This window comes from Plectrocnemia conspersa, unplaced genomic scaffold (assembly GCF_051122295.1).
Source record: "Plectrocnemia conspersa isolate PC_06_02 unplaced genomic scaffold, ASM5112229v1 ptg000010l, whole genome shotgun sequence".
Lineage (NCBI taxonomy): Eukaryota > Metazoa > Arthropoda > Insecta > Trichoptera > Polycentropodidae > Plectrocnemia > Plectrocnemia conspersa.
This window is the reverse complement of record NW_028277174.1, coordinates 23,065,386-23,086,946: the sequence shown is the minus strand read 5'-3', so window position 1 is coordinate 23,086,946 and position 21,561 is coordinate 23,065,386. Positions and strand designations below refer to the sequence as shown.

General features: G+C 32.0%; 4 protein-coding genes across 7 annotated transcripts; 1 reads left to right on the top strand and 3 right to left on the bottom strand.

The window, feature by feature from the left end:
• Window positions 1–3,329: 3,329 nt before the first annotated feature.
• ND-B18 (NADH dehydrogenase (ubiquinone) B18 subunit) lies at window positions 3,330–4,204 on the bottom strand. The gene is made up of 3 exons (XM_088194076.1): window positions 4,013–4,204; window positions 3,569–3,737; window positions 3,330–3,500 (listed from the first exon to the last, which is right to left on the bottom strand). Exons 1-3 carry the CDS (start codon window positions 4,119–4,121, stop codon window positions 3,419–3,421), a joined length of 360 nt encoding a protein of 119 aa, XP_088050202.1. The 5' UTR covers window positions 4,122–4,204; the 3' UTR covers window positions 3,330–3,418.
• Window positions 4,205–5,410: 1,206 nt separating this feature from the next.
• Window positions 5,411–9,017, top strand: LOC148231056 (protein FAM114A2). 2 transcript variants are annotated; one of them, XM_088194816.1, is made up of 9 exons: window positions 5,411–5,517; window positions 5,702–6,136; window positions 7,150–7,335; window positions 7,404–7,653; window positions 7,717–7,938; window positions 7,996–8,121; window positions 8,183–8,537; window positions 8,601–8,730; window positions 8,789–9,017. In XM_088194816.1, the coding sequence occupies exons 1-9, from the start codon at window positions 5,452–5,454 to the stop codon at window positions 8,861–8,863; spliced, it is 1,845 nt and encodes a 614-aa protein (XP_088050942.1). In that variant the 5' UTR covers window positions 5,411–5,451; the 3' UTR covers window positions 8,864–9,017. The 2 variants fall into 2 exon arrangements, with proteins under 2 accessions (XP_088050942.1, XP_088050943.1); XM_088194817.1 differs by lacking the exon at window positions 5,702–6,136.
• LOC148231055 (uncharacterized) lies at window positions 9,006–16,124 on the bottom strand. Of its 3 annotated transcripts, none has more exons than XM_088194820.1 (4): window positions 16,070–16,124; window positions 10,863–11,124; window positions 10,600–10,789; window positions 9,006–9,601 (listed from the first exon to the last, which is right to left on the bottom strand). In XM_088194820.1, the coding sequence occupies exons 2-4, from the start codon at window positions 10,957–10,959 to the stop codon at window positions 9,193–9,195; spliced, it is 696 nt and encodes a 231-aa protein (XP_088050946.1). In that variant the 5' UTR covers window positions 10,960–11,124; window positions 16,070–16,124; the 3' UTR covers window positions 9,006–9,192. The 3 variants fall into 3 exon arrangements, with proteins under 3 accessions (XP_088050946.1, XP_088050945.1, XP_088050944.1); XM_088194819.1 differs by lacking the exon at window positions 16,070–16,124 and adding an exon at window positions 11,279–11,343; XM_088194818.1 differs by lacking the exon at window positions 16,070–16,124 and adding an exon at window positions 11,259–11,342.
• Window positions 16,125–17,538: 1,414 nt separating this feature from the next.
• Window positions 17,539–19,699, bottom strand: LOC148231054 (uncharacterized). Its single transcript, XM_088193882.1, has 3 exons — window positions 19,576–19,699; window positions 17,754–18,299; window positions 17,539–17,687 (listed from the first exon to the last, which is right to left on the bottom strand). The coding sequence occupies exons 1-3, from the start codon at window positions 19,640–19,642 to the stop codon at window positions 17,683–17,685; spliced, it is 618 nt and encodes a 205-aa protein (XP_088050008.1). The 5' UTR covers window positions 19,643–19,699; the 3' UTR covers window positions 17,539–17,682.
• Between the last annotated feature and the right edge of the window lie 1,862 nt (window positions 19,700–21,561).

Here is a 21,561-nt window from a genome sequence, read left to right as displayed (position 1 = left end):
TACTTTTTTTACAATTTATATTTTTATTTCCATTACACAGCAGTAGCTCGAAATATCCGTCGCACTCGCAGTAGAGCCTGTTATTAGACAATTATTTATTATAAACCTTTCGAGCATTTACATTTAAACTCAGAGATATGCGTTATCTGATAGTTTGCGTTTAATCGATTTTGAACGATCTATTTCTTTTAGCGACACTAACAAGCTCTTTAAATTTTACCCTGTGACTAGTCGGTCGCCGTGAGGGATGTCAGTATTAGTTGGCTGTTCTCGAACTACATTTATCGATAATATTATCTTATTTACTATAACGCCTCGTTTACTTTATTTTTAAAACATGAAAATGTCTTCTGCAAACACTGATAATAATTTTTATCATGTAGTTATACGTCAACCTCGAAGAGGCTTCCGTACGTTTGCTTTCCAAGTGTAAGCATTTCCAGAACACATGTTCTGAATCCTGTTGGTAATGTTCACAAGAGTAGCCCAAACCATCCCTAGAGCGACTTCCATAAATAATGTCACAGGGTTTTCGTGAAATTTTAACCCCTCCCCTCACCTATGTTACAAGGTGTCACGGCATGCTAGATCCCCCTTCCTCCTGTACGTCACGTCACAGAACCAAAATTATTTTGATTTATAAAGGCAACAATATCTTAAGTAGTAAGTATAAGAAAACTGAAAAATGTTTTACTAAATATGTAAATTAGTAAAAAAAAATACATTAGGCTTCCTTATGAACAAATAAAAATTCGAAATATCACATTTTTAAAAGACCCTCCCCCTGTCACAAACTGTTACAATTCCGCTGATCCCCTCTACCCCCTAAACCTGTGACATCATTTATGGAAGCCGCCTAGGCAAAATCTGACCCGATACGCCCGAATAGCCTCGTGGACAGTAAATAACTAGGCAATCTATAAATTGCATCGAAACCCTTTTACTTCACTAAAAAACACAATCTCGTGCATGTGGCGTCTAATAGCTTTAAAACCTATGTACGAATTAATTTCTCCCCCCAGTTTTTGCATGGATCATTTGGGACGGAGTATAGCGTCTTGTGAGCTTTTTAGCGAACTTACGTCGTCACAGGAAACCTAAAGAAATATTGCATAATACATGAAATAGCCTCACCTTTAGAAATAAATCATAAATTAGCGTAGCAGCTTATAAAATTAAAATAAAAACGATAAAATCGCGGTATTTATTAGTGAGCATGGCGTCACGCTCAAAAACATCGGTTGTTACTTTCTACTGCGTTTCCTATGCTGTTCATACCCAAACCTAACCTAAATAAATTAAACATTATATTCGTTTAGATTAGGTTAGGATTTGAACAACAAATGGACGTTTCGCAGCTGTCAATTTTGATTTTCATAATATATATTAATATTCATTTTTATTTTACATAATAAATTCATAAACGCGCGAGCATTGATTGGCTACTAATAGGCGACCACGTTAGTCACGGGAAACGCAGTGGGGAGTAACAACTGGTGTTTCTTAGTCTGGCGCCGTGCTAGCTAACAAGTACCAAAATCGCTTACTTGTAAAATAATAATAAAAATTGCTCGTCACGGGGTAAAATCGAACAGTAAAATATATAATAAAAATTGAATGATAGTTGGTGGTTCTTAAAAATATTTTAATAAATATCATGCATTTTTCTTAGTAAAAATAAGTATCTTAACAAAAACAACACATATGAGATTATATTTTGCTATTTTTTTTTAATTTACTTTGCGACTATCGATAGGATATGAGAATTGCAACTGATTCATAATGGTAGTTACATAAGGCAACAAATTAAATGGTCAGAATTTTAATCAACTTTGTTTCAGAATAAAAATCAAATCTCGGTCCGAATTTGAATATCAGCCTGACAATAATTATATTAGGTATTTAGGGTCAGGATGAATATCAAATGGTTCGAATCAATACTGCATTCGGTCAGAATAAAAATATAGGACGATCAAAATCTAAATAACGAATGGTCTTAATTATATTATTCAGGATCAGAAAAAATATAAAATGGTTAGAATAAAAATATATGACAATCATGTGAATTAAAAAAAGATTATATAATTTATAAATATTAATGGGCAATTAATTATTTATCTTAGAAATATCTTATGTAATACACTAAGTATGTTCTGTATTGATTAATAGAAAGTATCGCGTATTAAAAATAAATATTAGGTGATTTTTATGTGTCAGAGAAAGAATATTTTGCAAGAAACTTTTTTCCTTAATAATTATGTTACAGAACATTTTACCTTACTTTTTTCCATGGCTATGGAGCCGGGGCCCGGTATTTTTGGCGAAGACATGCTCTCAAAAATATGTATATACCATAGATAAAATTTTTGGCTGATGGTAGTTTTGCAGATGATTTTTTAGAAGTAGCAACATATTATTTCATTTATTTTGAAATACACATTAAGGGTTAAGATTGTTAAGAAATGATCAATTATTTAGCATATTTGTCAAATTTACATTTGAGGTATCATTTCTAATAACTTGCTACATTTTTATTTATTAATATGTAATGCCTGTCTACACTCTCGCGAAGTTTCCCAAAGTTAGGCGAGAATGAGAGTGTAGTAGGTCACTTTGTGCTACTTAGCTTCGCCTCGGGCAGCTTCGAGCGACTTCCGAATCGTGTCGGTATTTGTAGTCCGAGTCAAAGGAACCGAAGTCCGAACATGAAGTGACTCACCACACTACTCGTTCTACATCAGTTTGCATGTAATGTCTTGTGATTTGCACGTATGATGAGCGCTGCAAAGTTGTCACAGGAGAAAACGCGTTGTTTTTAGAAATTGCTTCAGTCGGAGCCGTGTATTTGGGACCCTAATGATAAAGGGCATAAGAATAAAATAAAGGTCCTCAATGCCTATGTGCAAATCCAGCAAATTAACAAAATTCCGACAAAAGGAATTAAGGGGGGAAAATCCCTATTTGCCACATACGGGGCTACGATAGAAAAACAACATCGTCGCCTAAATCTGGCACTGGAGTAGACGGTGCATTTCAATCATCTACTTGTTTTATTTTTTGTGTCTAAAACACACACATAGTTATTACACGCAAGATCGCACAAAGCACTGGACGTCATCCACGTCGGAGAGACATGCGCATATGAGATCCTCGTGAAGTCACACGAGAGTGTGGTAACGCTACTCGGACCCCGGCCGGCTTCAGCTAACTTCACAAGAGTATAGAGCAGACATTGGAAAAGACTAATCAAAATAGCGATTAACTTGGATATTCCGATTATATTCCGCTTGAAATAAGAAATGGTATAGGTATAAAAAGTAAATTCAAGGTTACTATATAATAACGGATGTAAAATTTCAGTTGTTTATTTACAATAACTATTTTGATATAAAGACATTTTAATTAAATTATTGAATATTCAATACGCATAACCTAACAAGCGTTGTTCTCGTTCGCGCAGACGGCGTTCACGTTCAAATTCCTTGGAGCGAATAACATAGCTGGAATTATGAAGAATAGTAATTTAGCATTGATAACGAGACGTTTATTTAAATATTTGTATACTAACTCCTGGTATTCGCATTGAAGGTATTCATGTTTGGGGTGAGCGCATCTATATATTAATGGAAATTGTTTCCTGTAGCAGACGCGATAATCGAGCAGTTTATGAGCGCAATAATCTCTAAGATCTAAATCGATTTGCGCCAATACCAAATCTTCTTTGGATGCGATCATTACTGAAACACGATAACGAATAAATTGATAAAACAACACATTTAAATGTAGTAGTAAAAAGTAGTTCTAGATGTATGCATATTTATGATAGAATATTTAAAAAATGAATTATTTTCTATCAAAACGTAAACAGTATTTTGACAGTTGATGTTATGTAACAACAAGCACTTTACGGATCGTTTGTGCCTTTCACTAGAACGATACGTTTCGTTCTCGTTTAAGAAGGACAAAGCATTCTATGAAGATCATATTTTGAACGATGAAGAAAAACGTTCACCTCTCGGCTGCCTCTTTTCCTTGAAACCGTAGTTAGGATCGAACGTTGCCTTCGAATCTTGATAGGGCGTGATTTCTGGATAGAAGTATCGATTCCAAGACAACCCCATATTGACGGTCGAGTACACCTGACCCACAAAATTAGAATCAGCACCAGACGACAGAACCACGACCTGGGGTTGCCAGGTCGCAAAACGATATTTTCTACACATGTAGCAAGTATAGTCGAATAAATAAATTATTATTTAAAATAAATTAAACACAATCTGATCTCGCAAAACATCTCAAAAGTTAAATGAATGTAAAAATATCATCAGAGAATTTCCATAATTAATGATAAAATAATAGCGATTTAAGCATATAAACATATCAATTTTATTTTTCTTTAAATATGTTAATTAGAAAAGCCAAAATTACTCCTACTTTATTGTAAGATGTTTATCAGATAGAACTTTTATTTACAATATTTAAAAAAAATTAGAGATAGTAATTTATTTAGCATAATTAAACATTTTCAAGACATTTATTAAATTAATATCTTTTACCGTTTTTAAGTTAAAAGTATTAAACACCAAATATTTTTTTAAAACAGTGTATTTAAAATTTTATATTTAAAGTATATTTAAAAGTTCGCTATCCTATTTCTTAAACTTCATATAGACCGAACATTCGCCGGTTACAAACATATTTTTCTTCCAACTTCCTTCCTGACGTCTTCCAGCTCTGATGAAGATTGAGACACTCTCTCTTTGAAAGAGGTTGTAGAGCTCCCGATTGTTTCGTCGCCACTCGTTGCTTTCGTATATAGTACCATATATCCTGCGGAGCACTTTCCACTTAAATATGCCAAACAGCCTTTCGTCAGCCCTGGTAAGAGTCCAGTTCTTTGAACCGTATGTCAGAACTGGTCTGATTAGCGTTTTGTAGAGCATATTTTTGTTTCCATCACAAAACTCGAATTGGATCATTCCGTACTATTATTTTTGTGAAAATAACATTAAATGGTAAAAAATTAATAATAAATGTAAAATATCTATTTAATATGCATATGAATATCAATAGCTTTTTCGAGCTGCAAAGGCTTATGTTACGGTAGTACTATATTAAAAAAAATCTTTACAATATTTCTTTGATATATTTTATAAACAAAATTTAAATAATATAAAAAATGTGTAGAGTTTATTATTTGTAATTTATTTTAATTTGTGTACTAAAAATTATATCTAGCAAAATAATTTAATATTTGTTGTATATTAATGGAAATTATAAATGTGGGAAATTATTTTGTATTAAATCTGATAATAATGAAATATTGAATTTTGTAATAATAAATACAAAATAAAATAAATGTGGAAGTGTTCATGGTCGACATTTGTCAGTTTAAAATTTGCTGTCAAATAGTGTGTTGGCAAAAGTGCTATGAGCTGGAGGATCTAAAATATGGCTCACTCTGACAGTGACGATTTTCACAGCGCCGATGAAGAAGTAGTATCAGTGACGGCTCAGGTTTGTGCAAAAATTTGATAACAGCTCCAATTACACATTTGTCTATTGATTTAAAGCGATTCATTAACATAAAACATGTATTTCATCACTCCATCAATTACGTTTACTTTGTCGAAAAATTTTCAAACAAACAATAATAATGCGTCGTAATTTATAATGGGTGTTTCATTCAAAATCTTTTCAGAAGAAACATAAAAATAGATTGAGCGCATCCGATAAAAATGTAGAAAACGAGCTGAAAATTGCAGATATAAAAGAAGAGCAAAAAATCGACACAAAAGGTGACGGTTGGGGAGATGAGGACTGGGACGATTTTGATGTCGGTATTGAAGCTAAAAAAAATGAAAATGCTACTCATAGTACCAACAAAGAAGTTGCACAAAGTAAAAGTGACGGATGGAGCGATTTTGACATAAATATTGAACCTAAGAATAATGAAAATGGCGATCAAAAAACGATTACACAAAGTGAAAATGACGGATGGGGTGATTTCGACGTAGATACTGAACCTGAGAAAATTAAAAGCCAATGTAATGAAAATACGCAAGCTGCGCCTAGTAAAAATGACATATGGGACAATTTTGATGATTGGAACGATGATAAAAAGATAGAATCAGAGGTGAGAGCGATTTGATATCACAATCCCTTCTATCATAGATTTTTGCATGCATATGATTTCTAATTAATTATGAATATTGCTTCTAATAAACTGCACTTTGGATTGATCATGTCTAGTGCTTAAATCAATTCATGGTATAAAATGTGATATCAAACATGACAACGTAAACATCAATCAGAACAATGTAATAAAAATTTACTGTCTGTTGAAATTATTCTATATATATTTTCAATCACTAAACAATTTCTCGCTGATTAACAATATGGATTTGATTCTCTATATTTTACTAATAACAATCTTTTGATATTCGCGAAAGAGGCGATAAAATCTCGAATGAATACTCGAAATAGCTTTCAAGAAGGTTTTTAATAATCAACAAGCTTTCCATTGACTTAATGAGGTTCTTTCATAACCATTTAGATAATTCGCAATACTTAATATGCACTGGAGCACCACAAGGATCAACTCTCGATCCACTGCTTTGTCTTGATTATAAAAAACAGCAATTGTTCACTATGAATTTTTATTATATGATAACAATATTAAAATATTTAAATTAATTTGAGCGATTGCTGATTCTGTATCTTTACATGATAATTTGGATCATTGATCTGCTTCGATAAATTGTTGACTGTACAGCGTTAATAAATTTCATGTTGTAACCATTTTTAGAAAGCTGCGATTTGCCTACTATCTCGGAGAAATTCTTCTCAAAAAAGAATAACTTACAAACGATCTTTGTAGGCTATTTAATGATTGATCATTGACTTTGAACAACCATACTTTTTTAAATGGTTACTCAAAGTCTAACGAGTATCGCTTAATCTTACTTTATTTTACTATTACTGTACTATATTCTCCTATCGCCTCAATGGAATTTGCCAAAATAAAAACTTTTATTTCAATATTTAATTAATATTATGTTTCTTGCTTCATACTGGACTTATATAAAAATATCTACGAAAGCTCTGGTAATCTTTTGAGTAGATGTCTAATAATTATTTTTTATTCAGCGTTCAGCTAAGTTACAAGAGCATTCCGAGAACGAATATAAAGCTTTAGCCGACAAGTTGAGCTCGATCGGTGATCAAGGCGGAAATTCCAATAATAATAATTCAGGATGGGGAGGTTGGGGCGCATGGGGAGTCACGAGTCTTCTCACGTCCGGAGTATCACAAATCACCACCCATGTTTCTCAAGTATTTACTTCATCATCTATAATTATTCTATTTTTATTTATTTTTAATTCAAATATAAATTATTTTAGGGATTTGCGTCCGTGTCGCAAGCGATAGAAACTGGAATTGGCATACCCGATCCAGTTGAATTAGCCAAAACTCAAAAGAAAGATCCCGAGGTAACTAAAAATGTTTTAGAAACACCGATAAAAGAATCTCCAGATGAAGACAATAAAAAAGAACCATTGCAAAAGCAAGGCTCACAAAACGACGATAGTTTAAATGTGTTTAAAATAGGAAAATTAGTTTCAAGCATGACCAAGCTTGTAGAAAGTACAGGTAATGAAAACAAATATGTCTTACAACAATTTCTTATTTTTAAATGTGCTTTTCACTTTGAAGGCTCAGCTGTTGTCACCGGCGGTCTTGATACGTTAGAAGAAATCGGCAAAAGGACCATGCGAGTCTTGCAAGGCGAAGAAGATGGCAAAAAGCGATTGTCGACTTTGTTGCGTGAAGCACGCGATCATGCTGATCGAATGCAAAGTAATCCCTCATCGTCTGATGAGAAAGTCGTCAAGAAAAAACATCCACAATTTGAGGCTCTGTTTGATGATTTCCAAGGTATGTTATTTTAAATCACCCGTATATTAAAACAATATTAATATTTATCTTTTTTAGGCTTAGTACATTTAGAAGCTCTGGAAATGCTGTCAAAACAATGCGACATGAAAATACAATCCCTTTTATCGTCAGTAGAGGGAAAAGAATTAAACGAACTCAAAGAAACTCTCGATCAAGTCAAAGGTATTTTATTGATATCTAATTTGTTAAAAGTTTATTGTTTCTAATTATTATTTTATTTTAGAAATATGTGAGCTACCAGAAGTCGAAGAAGATGATCATAAAGGAGATGAATTATCTGCCGAGGAATTTAGAGATAGACTAATGACGTCTGTCGAAGATACGGGAATTCAACTCCAATTCGATCCGATTGTTAAGTGTTGGCAAAATGTTGTAGATACCTCCAGAGAAGATCTTATAACATCGACTGATAGTTCAAATGAAGAAAAGCTTATAGTTTTAGAAGATTTAATGAACAAAGCTGTTACTGACTTGGCTCAAATTTCGGCCCTTTCTGTACAGTTATTGCATAGATCCACGGCACTACTGAGCGTTCAAACGCGAAGATCAACAGCTGACGAAGCGGATGGACTAACGCAGTAATTATTATATAATTTTACATTTTAAATAAATATAATTTATTTGTAAATTTTATTTTTCAGATTGACAACAGTACTTATGTCAAACATTAGCGAAGTGGCGAATCTTTATACTCAGAAATTGAATAAACAATCGCAAGAATGCGGTAATACAGATAAAGTTAATGAGTTTATAACCGCAGTCTTTGTAGAGGTATTTTTAAATTAAATCTTATAATAATGTTTGTATTTTAATCAATATTTTGTTTCAGGCTGAAAAAGGAAGTTCTTATGTTCAAAACGCATTTACTCTCACCATTCCTATATTACAAGTTGGAGCTACATAATTTAGTTCTAGACTATTTTGTGCCTATTTCATCTGAGTGATAATTTTATTTAATAAAATATCTACCTTTGAATATATTTAATGTTTATTATTAAGAAAATCATTCTAGTTGTGACTTTATATAAAATAAAATTAATGTTTAATTCATTTTTAAATTTGTATTTTATTAAATTTTAATATGCCATTAAATTCACTTTTTGATATAACCAAAGAATATATTCCAATACGTTTTATACAAAATAAAATATCACTTAAAAATAATGGTTTTATATAAATTTATAATATATGTTCGAAAAAATAAACTTAATTATATATACGTTGTAATTTATTTTAAAATGAGCCAAATTGTTTCGGTAATCCGTCCCCGCCCGTGTAAGCAATAGAGTTTCCTTTCGTGATCACCGGTTTTCCATCTGGACCGACATTGAACCCATTGGCGTAAGAAATTGCCAACGTATTTCCTCCAGGTAAATTATACGATTGACTTCCTGAAAATCCTGCATTTCCTTGGAATCCGTGCTCGTCGAAAGAAAATCCTTGACTTCCGGCGTTAGCTGCTGATGCTCCAAAGCCCCCTAAAGGTCCGTTTGAGTTAAAACCTTGGGCTTGTGCTTGAGCGCTACTCGCACTGCCTCTTATCGGTTGAATAGGTTGGAATCCGAATTGCTGCTGAGGAAATGCTCCGAATTGCTGCTGAGGGTTTGCTCCGAATTGCTGTGGAAATCCATTATTGTTTGGTCTGAAAAATGTTAATTATTAGTTATTATTATATAAAAAAATAATTTTTAATTCATAAATAATCTTATCTGATTTACTATACAAAATAATGTTGAGAGTTAATAGGTATGTATAACAAAGAGTTGACTGAAAAATACAGTGTTGAGTAAAAGACGGTTTAATAATGACTAAAGGCACTACTCTCCTTTTGCTGAATATATTATGTAAATAAAGCTCAAGAACTCACCATTTGCAATTATTAAATTAAATATAGTTTTAACAAATATAAAACCGTAAAGTTCACATATTTTTATATTTATTGCATTTTTATGGCATATTAAATACAAATATCTAATATTCTAAAACATATTTTTAAATTAACATTATTTGAATAAGAATTGTCGGGACCAATCGTAATTGTTGCGACGAACCTAATCGCGAATGACTTGCTGGAGGTATTTTATAAAACTAATTAATTATTTGTGTTTCTTGGATCTTATATGATACGAAACTTTTTATATTTATCGTTGTTGTTAGCCATGAACATATTAAAAAGCAGGAAAAACTGTGAACAAAACTAAGAGCAGGTGCATCCTCGGATACACATTCCATAGAATAGTGACGTTAACAATCTTTATTTCATATATACAGTATAAAAATATATGTATTAGACAATAGTAAAGAGTCTGTTTCCGCTCCGAATCATCATTATTGTCGCACTGAATCGCTTCTTTCAGACACTTTAGCCATTACTACCATTTCGCTTTCAACTTGGAACAACAAAAAGTTCAACTGAATTTGCACCATGCGGAACAACGCAATGAAGTTTTCTATTTATGAACTTGAAAATACATTATAAGTCATTGACTTTGATCGACAGTGACGTCACTTCGTTCTATAATATCACAATGTAATTGATCATTCTTTACTGCGCTAGCTCAGTGCTTTCATATTCATCAACCAGTCTCCACAATGACTTTATGTAATACGATACCACATATGTTTTATATCAAAACATACCTTTTGCGTTGTCTGCCTCCTTGTCGCTTAGGCCTCTGTAGTTTTAGATACGTTGAACCATCAATATTTTGTGCTAAAGGTTTAGTATTAGAAGTTTCAATTGACAATCCTGTACGACCTTGTCTAGTACCAGTCTTTCTCCGTACACTCAAAGTAGATTCCACAATAACATCATCAACGAATATAGATGCTAAAAAATAACCATATGTCAATGATGTAAACCTTTCACTTAGCAAAGCAATTATGCAAATGAAAGTACTAACCCTGAGTATTTTTGCTATCTCCACTATCGACGCTTGCTCCGATTGACAAGCTGAGGGTACAGCACAAAGCCAGACCTAGAACCAGGACTTTCCCCATTGTTTTGAGGTTATCCTGTATTAACTTGGACGTGGAGACGTTTCGAGTGGCAAACTTGTTTCACCAACTGGCTGATGCGAGAGTTGCTAGACCCCCACGCGTGTGTGCACTATGTTGCTGTTTTTTTGCTGCCCTCCTAAACCATTCTTAGAATTATTAATTAATCTGCAAAAACAAACATTGGATCATATCATTGATGATACATATAAAAAACGACCGATTCAAGGTTGCGTGTACTATAATGATGATAGATACTACAATTTCTACTGCTACGAATATATGTATGTACATAAAATTACATGTTTATATGATTCCATACTATTTTCCTTATATTGAGTGAAAATGCGGATTCCCCTATTTGTGGTTAATGTACTGTATTTTCAAGACTGAATTTTTTTAAATAAGCTTAATAAGCACCGAGATGTTGAGAAGAACCGGTTTTTGAGATTCGATGAGGCTCAAGTGTTAAAACCCGATGTCTGTTTTATTTTATTTTCCGAATTACGCATCACATGGAAAATATTTGTATAAAGTAAGATATTATACTTGTCAAAACTTATCGTGAAATAGTAAATTGTTTTTCTTAATTAAAATAAGAAACAAATTAATAAATTAACATAACGATCAGATAAAATGCTTCTGAGAAAATCGATGTTGATATTTATTGGAATATTTTGTTGTTTTTTATTGTAATTTATGGTTAACCTTGTTTTTTTATGTATTTTTACGCTTTATGTATGACTCAATGTATTATTTTTTATAGTAAGATATTACAGTACTTAATGATTATTTTTTAAGGTGATCAGCTAAAGCTTTAGAGAAGGGATCAGTAAACTTTTAGCCTCGAGGGACATATTAAACTTTTAAATTTAATTTTCATAGAATTATTAATATAAAAAATATTGTTTGTTAGATATTACGTCATATGTGTTTCTTTACTAAAAAATCAAATAATATTATTAAACTTTCAGCTATGGATATGTCTAAATTTGATGATTACCTTAAACAGTTGTTCACATATTTGTATTAGTTTGATATATGATATTTTCAAGACATGTATGCGTTTGATATATCGCATATTTTAAAACTGTTTTTTTTTCATATGTAAAATGTGAAAATTTTCGTTTTATTGATGTTCACGTTTCTTAAAAATGGACACGTTTCGTGAAAAAGGACAAAAGATAATATATATTTGAAATATTTATTAGAATATATATCAATTATTGTATTGAAACAGATTCTAGAGAATCTAATAATTAAGAAAATATTTTAATAGGATCTATTCAAAAATGATTAATATCAATTATTTGTAATCTAAAGAAATAATTAAAAAAAATTGTTATTTGAGCAACCAAAATTAAAAACTTATTATGTAATGCCCTCAAAACAATAAATCCAATTTCAGTATTTAGTATTTTAATTTCAGTTAAATAAAAAGTGTGAAATTTACTTTAAAAATATGCCATTTTTATTTTGTATGGTTTTTGGTTATTTTATTTAACTTTATAGGTTTATTTTTTTGTTATTTATTAAAAGTTAGATAATTAATAAATTAACCGTATAACTAGAAAGTAGGTATAAAAATATTTTTTTGAATACAAAAACTTGTTTGCTGGAAATACCGGAATATTAAAACCAGTTTTTCCAAGAAATAGTTTTTGGACCAATACGGTTTTTCGTCATTTAAGAAAAGATTAGTCAGTGCATGTCATTGGCGTAGCTAGGGTAGCTGCCGCTCAGGGCGATCCTTAAAATTGTCGCCCCCCCATACATATTTTGCACGGTCATAAAATCAGCATTTCTTAAAATTTTAAATTGGTTATTATTAAGCTCTTGTTATTCGTGGATTTATATATGTTTTAGCACATTCAGGGTTAAGAACCACACTAGACGATTCCATCGCGAATATGCCGCCCCCAAGCAAGTGCCGCCCGGGGTGGCCCGCCCCCTCCGCCCCCCCCCCCTCCATAACTACGACACTAGTGAATGTTCATGGAATAAATAATAATAACATTTATTTTTAATATTTATTTATTATTAACATAAACCTAAGATGTTTTAGATCAATAGATTTCTATTGATTTTTCTTTTAAATTAGCACACTTTATTATCGTTTAGCTTAAAATTTATTTGGTGAAAGTTAAATACACGTTTTGCCGTTGTAGTTTATTGAAAAATACATTGAAATATATTAGGAACAATATAAATGTTCAATTATCTATGATGTCTAAGTTAATCGTTTTCAGAATTATCATCAATACTTTCAAATTTGTTCTGAAAATAAAAAAAAGTCCTTAAAACATTAACCAATTTATAATATTTTCATAAGTATGTATATGTATTCAACATCACTATCATCATTAACATCATTATCTAAAAGCGCTATCAAGGGAACTTCCTTGATTGCGAAAATATGCTTATAATGTAATACAACGAATATTCCTGAACTCAACTTTATCGCACCAACATCTGTTGACATTGACCGTTAGTGGGAAATTCACGAAGGCTCTATAGGATGTGACGAATGTCATTAAGTGTTAAGGCCGGTCAAACGTGCTCGTTGGTCATTTGTATGTAATTATTTATTCGCATGTTTGGTTATTGGCCGCAAAGGCTATAACTCAACATTATTGAACTCGAAGGTCGAGGATGAGACATTACGCCGATAAATGAGGCTTTTGAAACGACCAACGGATTGAATATTAAACAGGGATGTTTGGACTCTAGTTATTTTGGAATAGCTGAGGTGCATCCTTAAACTTGATTTTTTGCTATACTCTCAGGCGGTAAATAAATCTACTTGAGTTGTATTTTTTATAGACTTGAAGGCAATGGCCCCATATACGCTAATCAAATGCGAAACTTTTTTGTAAGAATGTATATTTACATGATATGAAGATTAATAGAACCTTCATGATAACTAGTTTTGAAAAATCCATGTCCGTTTGACCTTGACATAACCGTGTCAACATTTTTCGACATGATTGACCTTCTGCGGTTGATAATGGTAAAATGTCGTGAGGCGATTTTCCATCCAAATCGACATATTTTTCAGTTCCGAATTAAAATTAAAGTCGTAAAATTTAAATAGCGACTTAATTTTGTGGTTTTAAATGATAATTGTGTTTTATGCATATTTATTGTATTAGCATATTGCAGTGGAATATTTTTGTATAAGATTAAAACGTTGATATTGTGATTGAATATTCATTTTAATTTGTAATAATATTATAAGGATATATCTTTCGAATATATTTAATGTTTCTCGTTATGACAATTAAATATTGTATATAATTTTATAAATACGATAATTTAAAAAAATACTTAGCCTTTAGCGCGCAAATTAATTATTTTGGAAGTAAGGGCTAAAAAATTACTTTTTAACCCTTAGACCGCCGACCGGTAAATTGTTAATTACTCGCTGTACGCCATGCGTTTTTAGCGATATAATTTTTTTGCTACTTACTCTGTTTAACACATCATTACAGCCAAAATACTCAATTTTTATATTTTAAAATTAAATATGTATGATTAACATGGTTTAAACATTCTAATTATATCAATAAGCAAACATTTTTAGTCGTATTGTTGGAAATATGGAGTGAACAAAACTAAATCTATTCGTCGGTCCGCGAGTTGGCTCGCGTACACACACCTACACACACATGAACGCGCGCGGCACTAAACAAGCGAACGACAAGCAGGGTCATGCTCACACTGAGACAATTTTAATATATAAATCTGCAACGCATTTTTTCTTCGTCTGACCTACATCCTGTTATAAAAATTTACAAATCGACAACATTTCTTTGATGCATACAAAATCACATATATCGTACACAAAAATAACCCTAATAACCAAACCGTTTGTTTTTGATCAATGGTGTTTGCAATTGGTTGTTGTTGAAGGTTGTCATATTTCTTTATATATAAAAATAATAAATAATAAAACTTGATAGCAAGATACGATGTTACATTTAACAATATATATTTATATGTATAATTTATAATATATACATATTCTTCTTCTTCTTTCACGGCACTACAACCGGTGATCGGTTTTGGCCTTTCCACCTAATTTCTTGTAGGGCTTCTAGATATATCTTGAGTTTTAGTATTTCTTCCGCTATTGTTTGCATTTTTCCTGGTTGTAATATTTCACATTCCAGCTTCCAAAATTGAAGTCCAATCGTTTATCTAGATTTCGATCGTCTAGGTAAGGGTTTCCCAAACTTTTTGAGCGACGGAACACTTCGCAAATCCGAAAATTTTGGCGGAACACTTCTAGGTACTAAAATCTTCGTCTTCATTATGAAGTAGAATATGTTCATTCTTTTAATTTACTCAAAATTTTTGGGAAATATCTATTTAGGCTCCATGGAACACATATTTTGGATTCGCGGAACACCAGTGTTCCGCGGAACATAGTTTGGGAAACCATGGTCTAGGTCATTATGAATTGGGGCGGATTTATTATTTCTTTGTGATTTTTTCATAACTATTTGGATTTATCCACGTTGGTTGGTTTGCTCCATGATAGAAACCCTCCTCCTTTATCCGGGCTTGGGACCGGCAAGAGTGCAACATATCTACACTCCAGGCGGAATATGTAATATATATTGCACACACACACACATATATATATACAATAAATAATAAACTTTTCGACCGTCGTGACGCATTGGGGTAACCTGTTAGGTCACGATGGTATTAATTTAATGTAAATAAATAAACACATTACAAATAAATTATAAAATAATAAAACAAGTAAAATAAAATGATTCTACGACAAGGAATCGTTTTTGTTATTATTATTATTATTATTTAATATTTACTAAGAGTTAATATTGATATTTTATTAATTATATCTTATTTATATTTATTAATAAGTATTTAATAGTAATTATTATTATTATTATTTAATTATTACAAACAATAAAAACCAATCACAAAAACAGTTGACAATATTAAAACAGTCGAAATAACGTATAAATATATTCACAAGTATTTACAAATCACAATTATCATTGAAATATTGATGAGATAATTTAATTTCGATTCATAAATTAAAGTATAAAAAAACGAATTTCCGCGATGCGTTTGTGCTAACCCTAAAAGTGGTCTAAAGAAGCACGATCGAAACCGCGCGCGAAATACAAACGACTAAAATTAAGGCGTGACTTTATAATTATATATGCCACTGTTTCATCGCAATTTCTATAAATAAAATCACTGAAATCGTTTACTAGGAACTCAAACTGATTTTTAAAACATATATTGCCAACTTTTACCTTTCCATTTCTTTAAAAAACGAAGGTTTTAACGAGCGCATCATATCATGCGCTTGGCGTTGTACAGTAGATTTAGTTGCGCATCATATCATGCGCTTGGCGTTGAAAGGATTAAAGCTCTTATTATATATAAAAAGTAATTTTGATAAAAAAAAAATTTTTTTTTTTTTGAAATTTTGAAATTTCTGTCGGTTGATATATCGACCATTGACGGGTCATATTTTAAGAATATATTTATTATATAATAAATGATCAAATAGTGGCACAAAAATATAATTTATTGTTTGAAATATATTACATATAAACATTTAAAGAAATAATAATAAAAAATAATTCTTTGAGATTGTTTTAATGTTTTAATTTGATTTTTGATTTTATCGTTTTTGGCCGATAGCGACAACTTTATTTCATATGGTCGATATATCAACCAAAGAGCTTCAACAAACATATAATTGCTTAAAATCAAAAAGTTATTGGAAGGTAATTTCTCCATTTTTAGCTGTAAGATATTGAAAAATAATGAAATATAAACATTTTAATTATTTTTTTGTATATAACGAACTGCGATACTTTTAATATCTATATAGTTAATATAGTTTGACCTCAATTCTTTCAAACTTAAAAGGGAAAGTACATATCGTAAAAACTGTCATAAAATAGTTCAAGACCAATGGAAAAATCCAATTTTCGAAGGTGATCCAGAGCGTTAATTTACAAAAAAAAGGTCAAGAAATGATCATATTAACACTTTCTTTGGTAAATAGTGTACATATGTATATATTATATACGTTATATGTTATACACATTCGTTATATATGCATATTAAATGTTGGCTTTTATTAGAATATAACGCATAAACATATAAAATAATTTAAGCCGGATCAAAATTGATTATAAGACTGTACTTGGAAATATGATTTGTTTATTTCTTAACCATGAATGTTATTGGAATAAATTAATTACTGTTTTTTATTATTATAGTAATTGTTTCTTCTATGTATTTATTATCCTTTATGACAGCTTCCTGGTAACCTTGTGAACTACGTAAAAAAAATCAACGATCAAATATTCACGTTAAAATATGCCAAATAAAAAATAATACGACTATGCTCCCTCTTATTTTTTTAAATACCCATCTTCATCTAAACCGGTTGTAAAATTGAGATAAAACGCGTTTTCTATTTGCACGTTTTATGTTCGGACAAAAAATAACACATCCTTTGAATGTTGATAGCAGCATTAACCAGCGTGTGATTGACCAGTAAATTAAATAAATAACACATTGATGTACATGTACTTGCATTTATTCATTTAAAAAAATAAAATAAACTAAATGCATAAAAATAAATTATATTATAATACAAAAATGCGGGCAATTTATTAATATTGGTTGGAGTTGCATTGGGTTGTTGTGCTTCAGTCTTATTGTTGATTATTCTAAAAAAAATAATAAAAAAACTGTAAGTATCTGTACTATTTAATATAAATTATGCGTCAACTTACTTCCTAATACTCCAGAATTTGCATTAGCGTTACTAGAGGAAAACGAAGCCTGGAATGGTCCGAATCCGAAAGAAGCTGAGTTACTAGCAGCGTTGCTAGAAGATCCTCCCAAACCTCCGAATCCTCCGCCAGCAGATCCTGCCTGAGCGGACGCTGCAGATCCGCTACCCCCAAGTCCTCCAAGGCCTGCGCTACCAGCCTGAGCTGATGCACTAGCTTGACTTCCTCCAAATCCACCGCCATGATTGCCTCCAAATCCACCGCCATGATTTCCTCCGAATCCACCGCCATGATTTCCTTCGAATCCACCGCCATGATTTCCTCCAAATCCACCGCCAGGATATCCTTCATACCCGCCGCCTGGGTATCTACCGTATCCTCCGTATCCGTGTTTGTTCCTCCTTCCATGTCCATGACCGTGTCCATGGCCACCGCCGCCAAATCCACCGCCCCCAAATCCACCGCCACCGTACCCTCCTCCAAATCCTCCGCCGTATCCTCCACCATACTGAGGAGATCTGATCACTCTGAGTACCACGTCATTTTCTGAAAAAGTAATAATAGTAGGCCTTGAAAATTATGTATGTACATCCTTGATTTAAGTCACGCTTTTTTTAATATACGTGCGAGTTTTAATGCGTATTATCTATTTAAACAAAGAGGAATCTAAATAGCATAGTTCATTACTCTTTTTAATGGGTTTTTGTTGACCTAAAATAATATTTTTAATTAATAAGGATAAGAAATACTATAAAACTAGACTAACTGTTTTAAAAATAGAAAAAATATTTTTTTAAATTCAATGAAATCTTTTTCATTTGTTAGTATAATGAAAAAATGTGTTAGTAACGTCATATTATTGAAAGTCTAAGAATACAAATATACCATATCGATGATCTTAAGTGTGAGTTAATCGACTCCAGGAATGACAAAAACTGTAAGGTTTATTTTATTCCATTGAATGTATTCTATATTTATATATTCGTACATGTAAAAATATTTTCTTCAGTTCATTTATATACACATAATTTCAGTTCATTTTGACAGACAATTTTTAGTACTGGAAATTTTTCTTTAAACGATTTTTATGCTTGATGATATTTTATGGATGCACCAGAATGGTTGGAGTAAGGTTCAAATAATTTTAACCTAATAGAGTCAAAAAATTTCACTTCCAGGCAATATGTATCTTTGTATTTGATATAAGAATATGCGAAATGGTATTACACAAAATTATTTATATATAAAAACGAAAAAAAAATATGTTCATAAATAAAAAATGAACATCTGTAAAAATATATATTATTAAAACATTGTATGGTTTTTAACATTCTCAAAGTGGAAGGTGTTGATATTCTGAATAATAAAATAGGTTTAAAACAATTGAAAAGGTTCAACTTATAAATATCAATGCATTTTATAAATTTAACTATGATTTATCAATCTGTTTTAATTTTGATTATTAATAAGTTTTATACAAAACTTAAAACTATGCTTTTAAATTAACTAAATAATTTTGATGTTTCAGAAGAGATAATATAAAAATTTAATACAATCAATAAAACATACATATCTCACTTTAATATTAATTTAAACTATCATTTATATACTTTTAGTAAATCAATTTCATTTTTGTACACACACATTTCCATATCATACATTTACTATAACTGAAACACGGATTAATCTGGCAAAGAAAATTATTACATATTGAGAGACACTTGATGATTGTTAAAATGATAGGTGAATGTCAGCTAAAGATGTATGATGGGTTTAACTTTTTATTTTACTTTTTTATATAGATTGTATTTGAGAACAGTACCAGTTAGCGGCGCCGAATAAACGGCCAGGACAGCCAAGGACAGCACAAACAGCACATGCACCTTCATGGTTATATGGACGTCAAAGAACTCGTTATTAACTCAGTAAGTTACCGATCGGATTGTATTCGAATAAGATACAACCCCGACTATATACGTATGAAACGATCCCCACCAACTTGTCGACGCCGAGACTATTTCCACAATGACGTGCTTTGTGAAAAATCAGGTATTTTGAGAGTAATCAGACGTACATGATATGTGACGTGTCAATGCAATGGTCATTGGTGAATGTAATTATTGATCGATGACTCAAGACTACGGAATTATAGCACAAGGGTAAGGTCAGTAATATGGGAATTACAATGATGTCGAAACAGGTTATAATATTTCATTTTATTTGATTTATCTAAAAAAAAACATAAAATATATAATTATTTAAATTTAAGGAAAATATTGTAGAGACAGACTAAAGATGTCTTCTTAATTTTCTGACCAATTTCAATCGAAAACGAAAATAAAGCCAAAACTAAAATCGAAACTTGTTTGAATACAACTTAAGTACAACATTAACATAATACATGTATATACAATATATTATATTAACCTAAAAAGATACGTTTTAAATATTATCGCAAATAGTATTAGTAGTCCTGTTTCATATGTATAGAATTTTCCAGTTGGGTTAAGCAATTAATCTACTGTCTTGTGAATAAGGTTATGGACTAGAATTCCAATATATTGCATTCTAGGATCTAGGTTCTCTTTACTAATATAGGGGACCTTGGTTAAATATATAGAAGTACATATATCTTCGCAATTACCTCTGCAATTGTAGTTATTAAGCTATCTTGACAATTCCATAGATAAACTTCCAGGTCTATAAGCGACATTTTGTAATAATGCGGGATGATGAATAATAAAAAATATTAAAAGTGCAACTTTGTATTTTTAAGAGTATTAATAGTACAATCCAAACTCAAGAGTATACTAAATGTAAAAAACACTATTCGCAAGAAACTTCAAAATCAGATCCAAAAGATAAACCTACCTGTTGATCAAAATCAGATATAGAAGTATTAGTAGATTTTGAAGTATAATACGAAATTAAATCACTAAATGTTCTTACAGAAGAACTTGCAGCTACAGAAGTAGAAATTTGTTTATTAATCAACGAAGCTTGAGATGAGTCGGATTCGGCATGAGAGGCGACGAGCGATGATTCTGAATCGGCATGGGACACGATTGCATATTGTTCGCTAGCAGCAGACAAATGAGATGCTTGAGAAGCTACTATCGATGATTCTGACACGGCATGAGACACTGCTGCGTGTTTTTCGCTAGTAGCAGACAGATGAGTCGCTTGTGCAGCTACTTGCGATGATCCTGACACGGCTGATGATGCCTGTTGCACGCTCGCTGCCGACAAATGAGACGCTTGCGACGATTCTTTCTCGACGTGTGACACTGCTGACGCTGCGTGTTTATCGCTAGAAGCCGACAGATGAGACGCTTGTGAGGCTACTTGCGATGACTCTGACACGGCTGATGATGCATGTTGCACGCTCGCAGCCGACAGATGAGCCGCATGCAACGATTCTTTCTCGACGTGGGACACTGCTGTTGCTGCATGTTTTTCGCTAGAAGCCGACAGATGAGTTGCTTGTGAAGCTACTTGCGATGATTCTGACACGGCTGATGATGCATGCTGCATGCTCGCTGCCGACAAATGAGACGCTTGCGACGATTCTTTCTCGACGTGTGACACTGCTGATGCTGCGTGCTTTTCGCTAAAAGCCGAGAGATGAGTCGCTTGTGAGGCTACTTGCGATGACTCTGACACGGCTGATGATGCATGCTGCACGCTCGCTGCCGACAAATGAGACGCTTGCGACGATTCTTTCTCGACGTGAGACACTGCTGTTGCTGCGTGTTTTTTGCTAGTAGCAGACAAACGAGTCGCTTGTGAAGCTACTTGCGATGCTTCT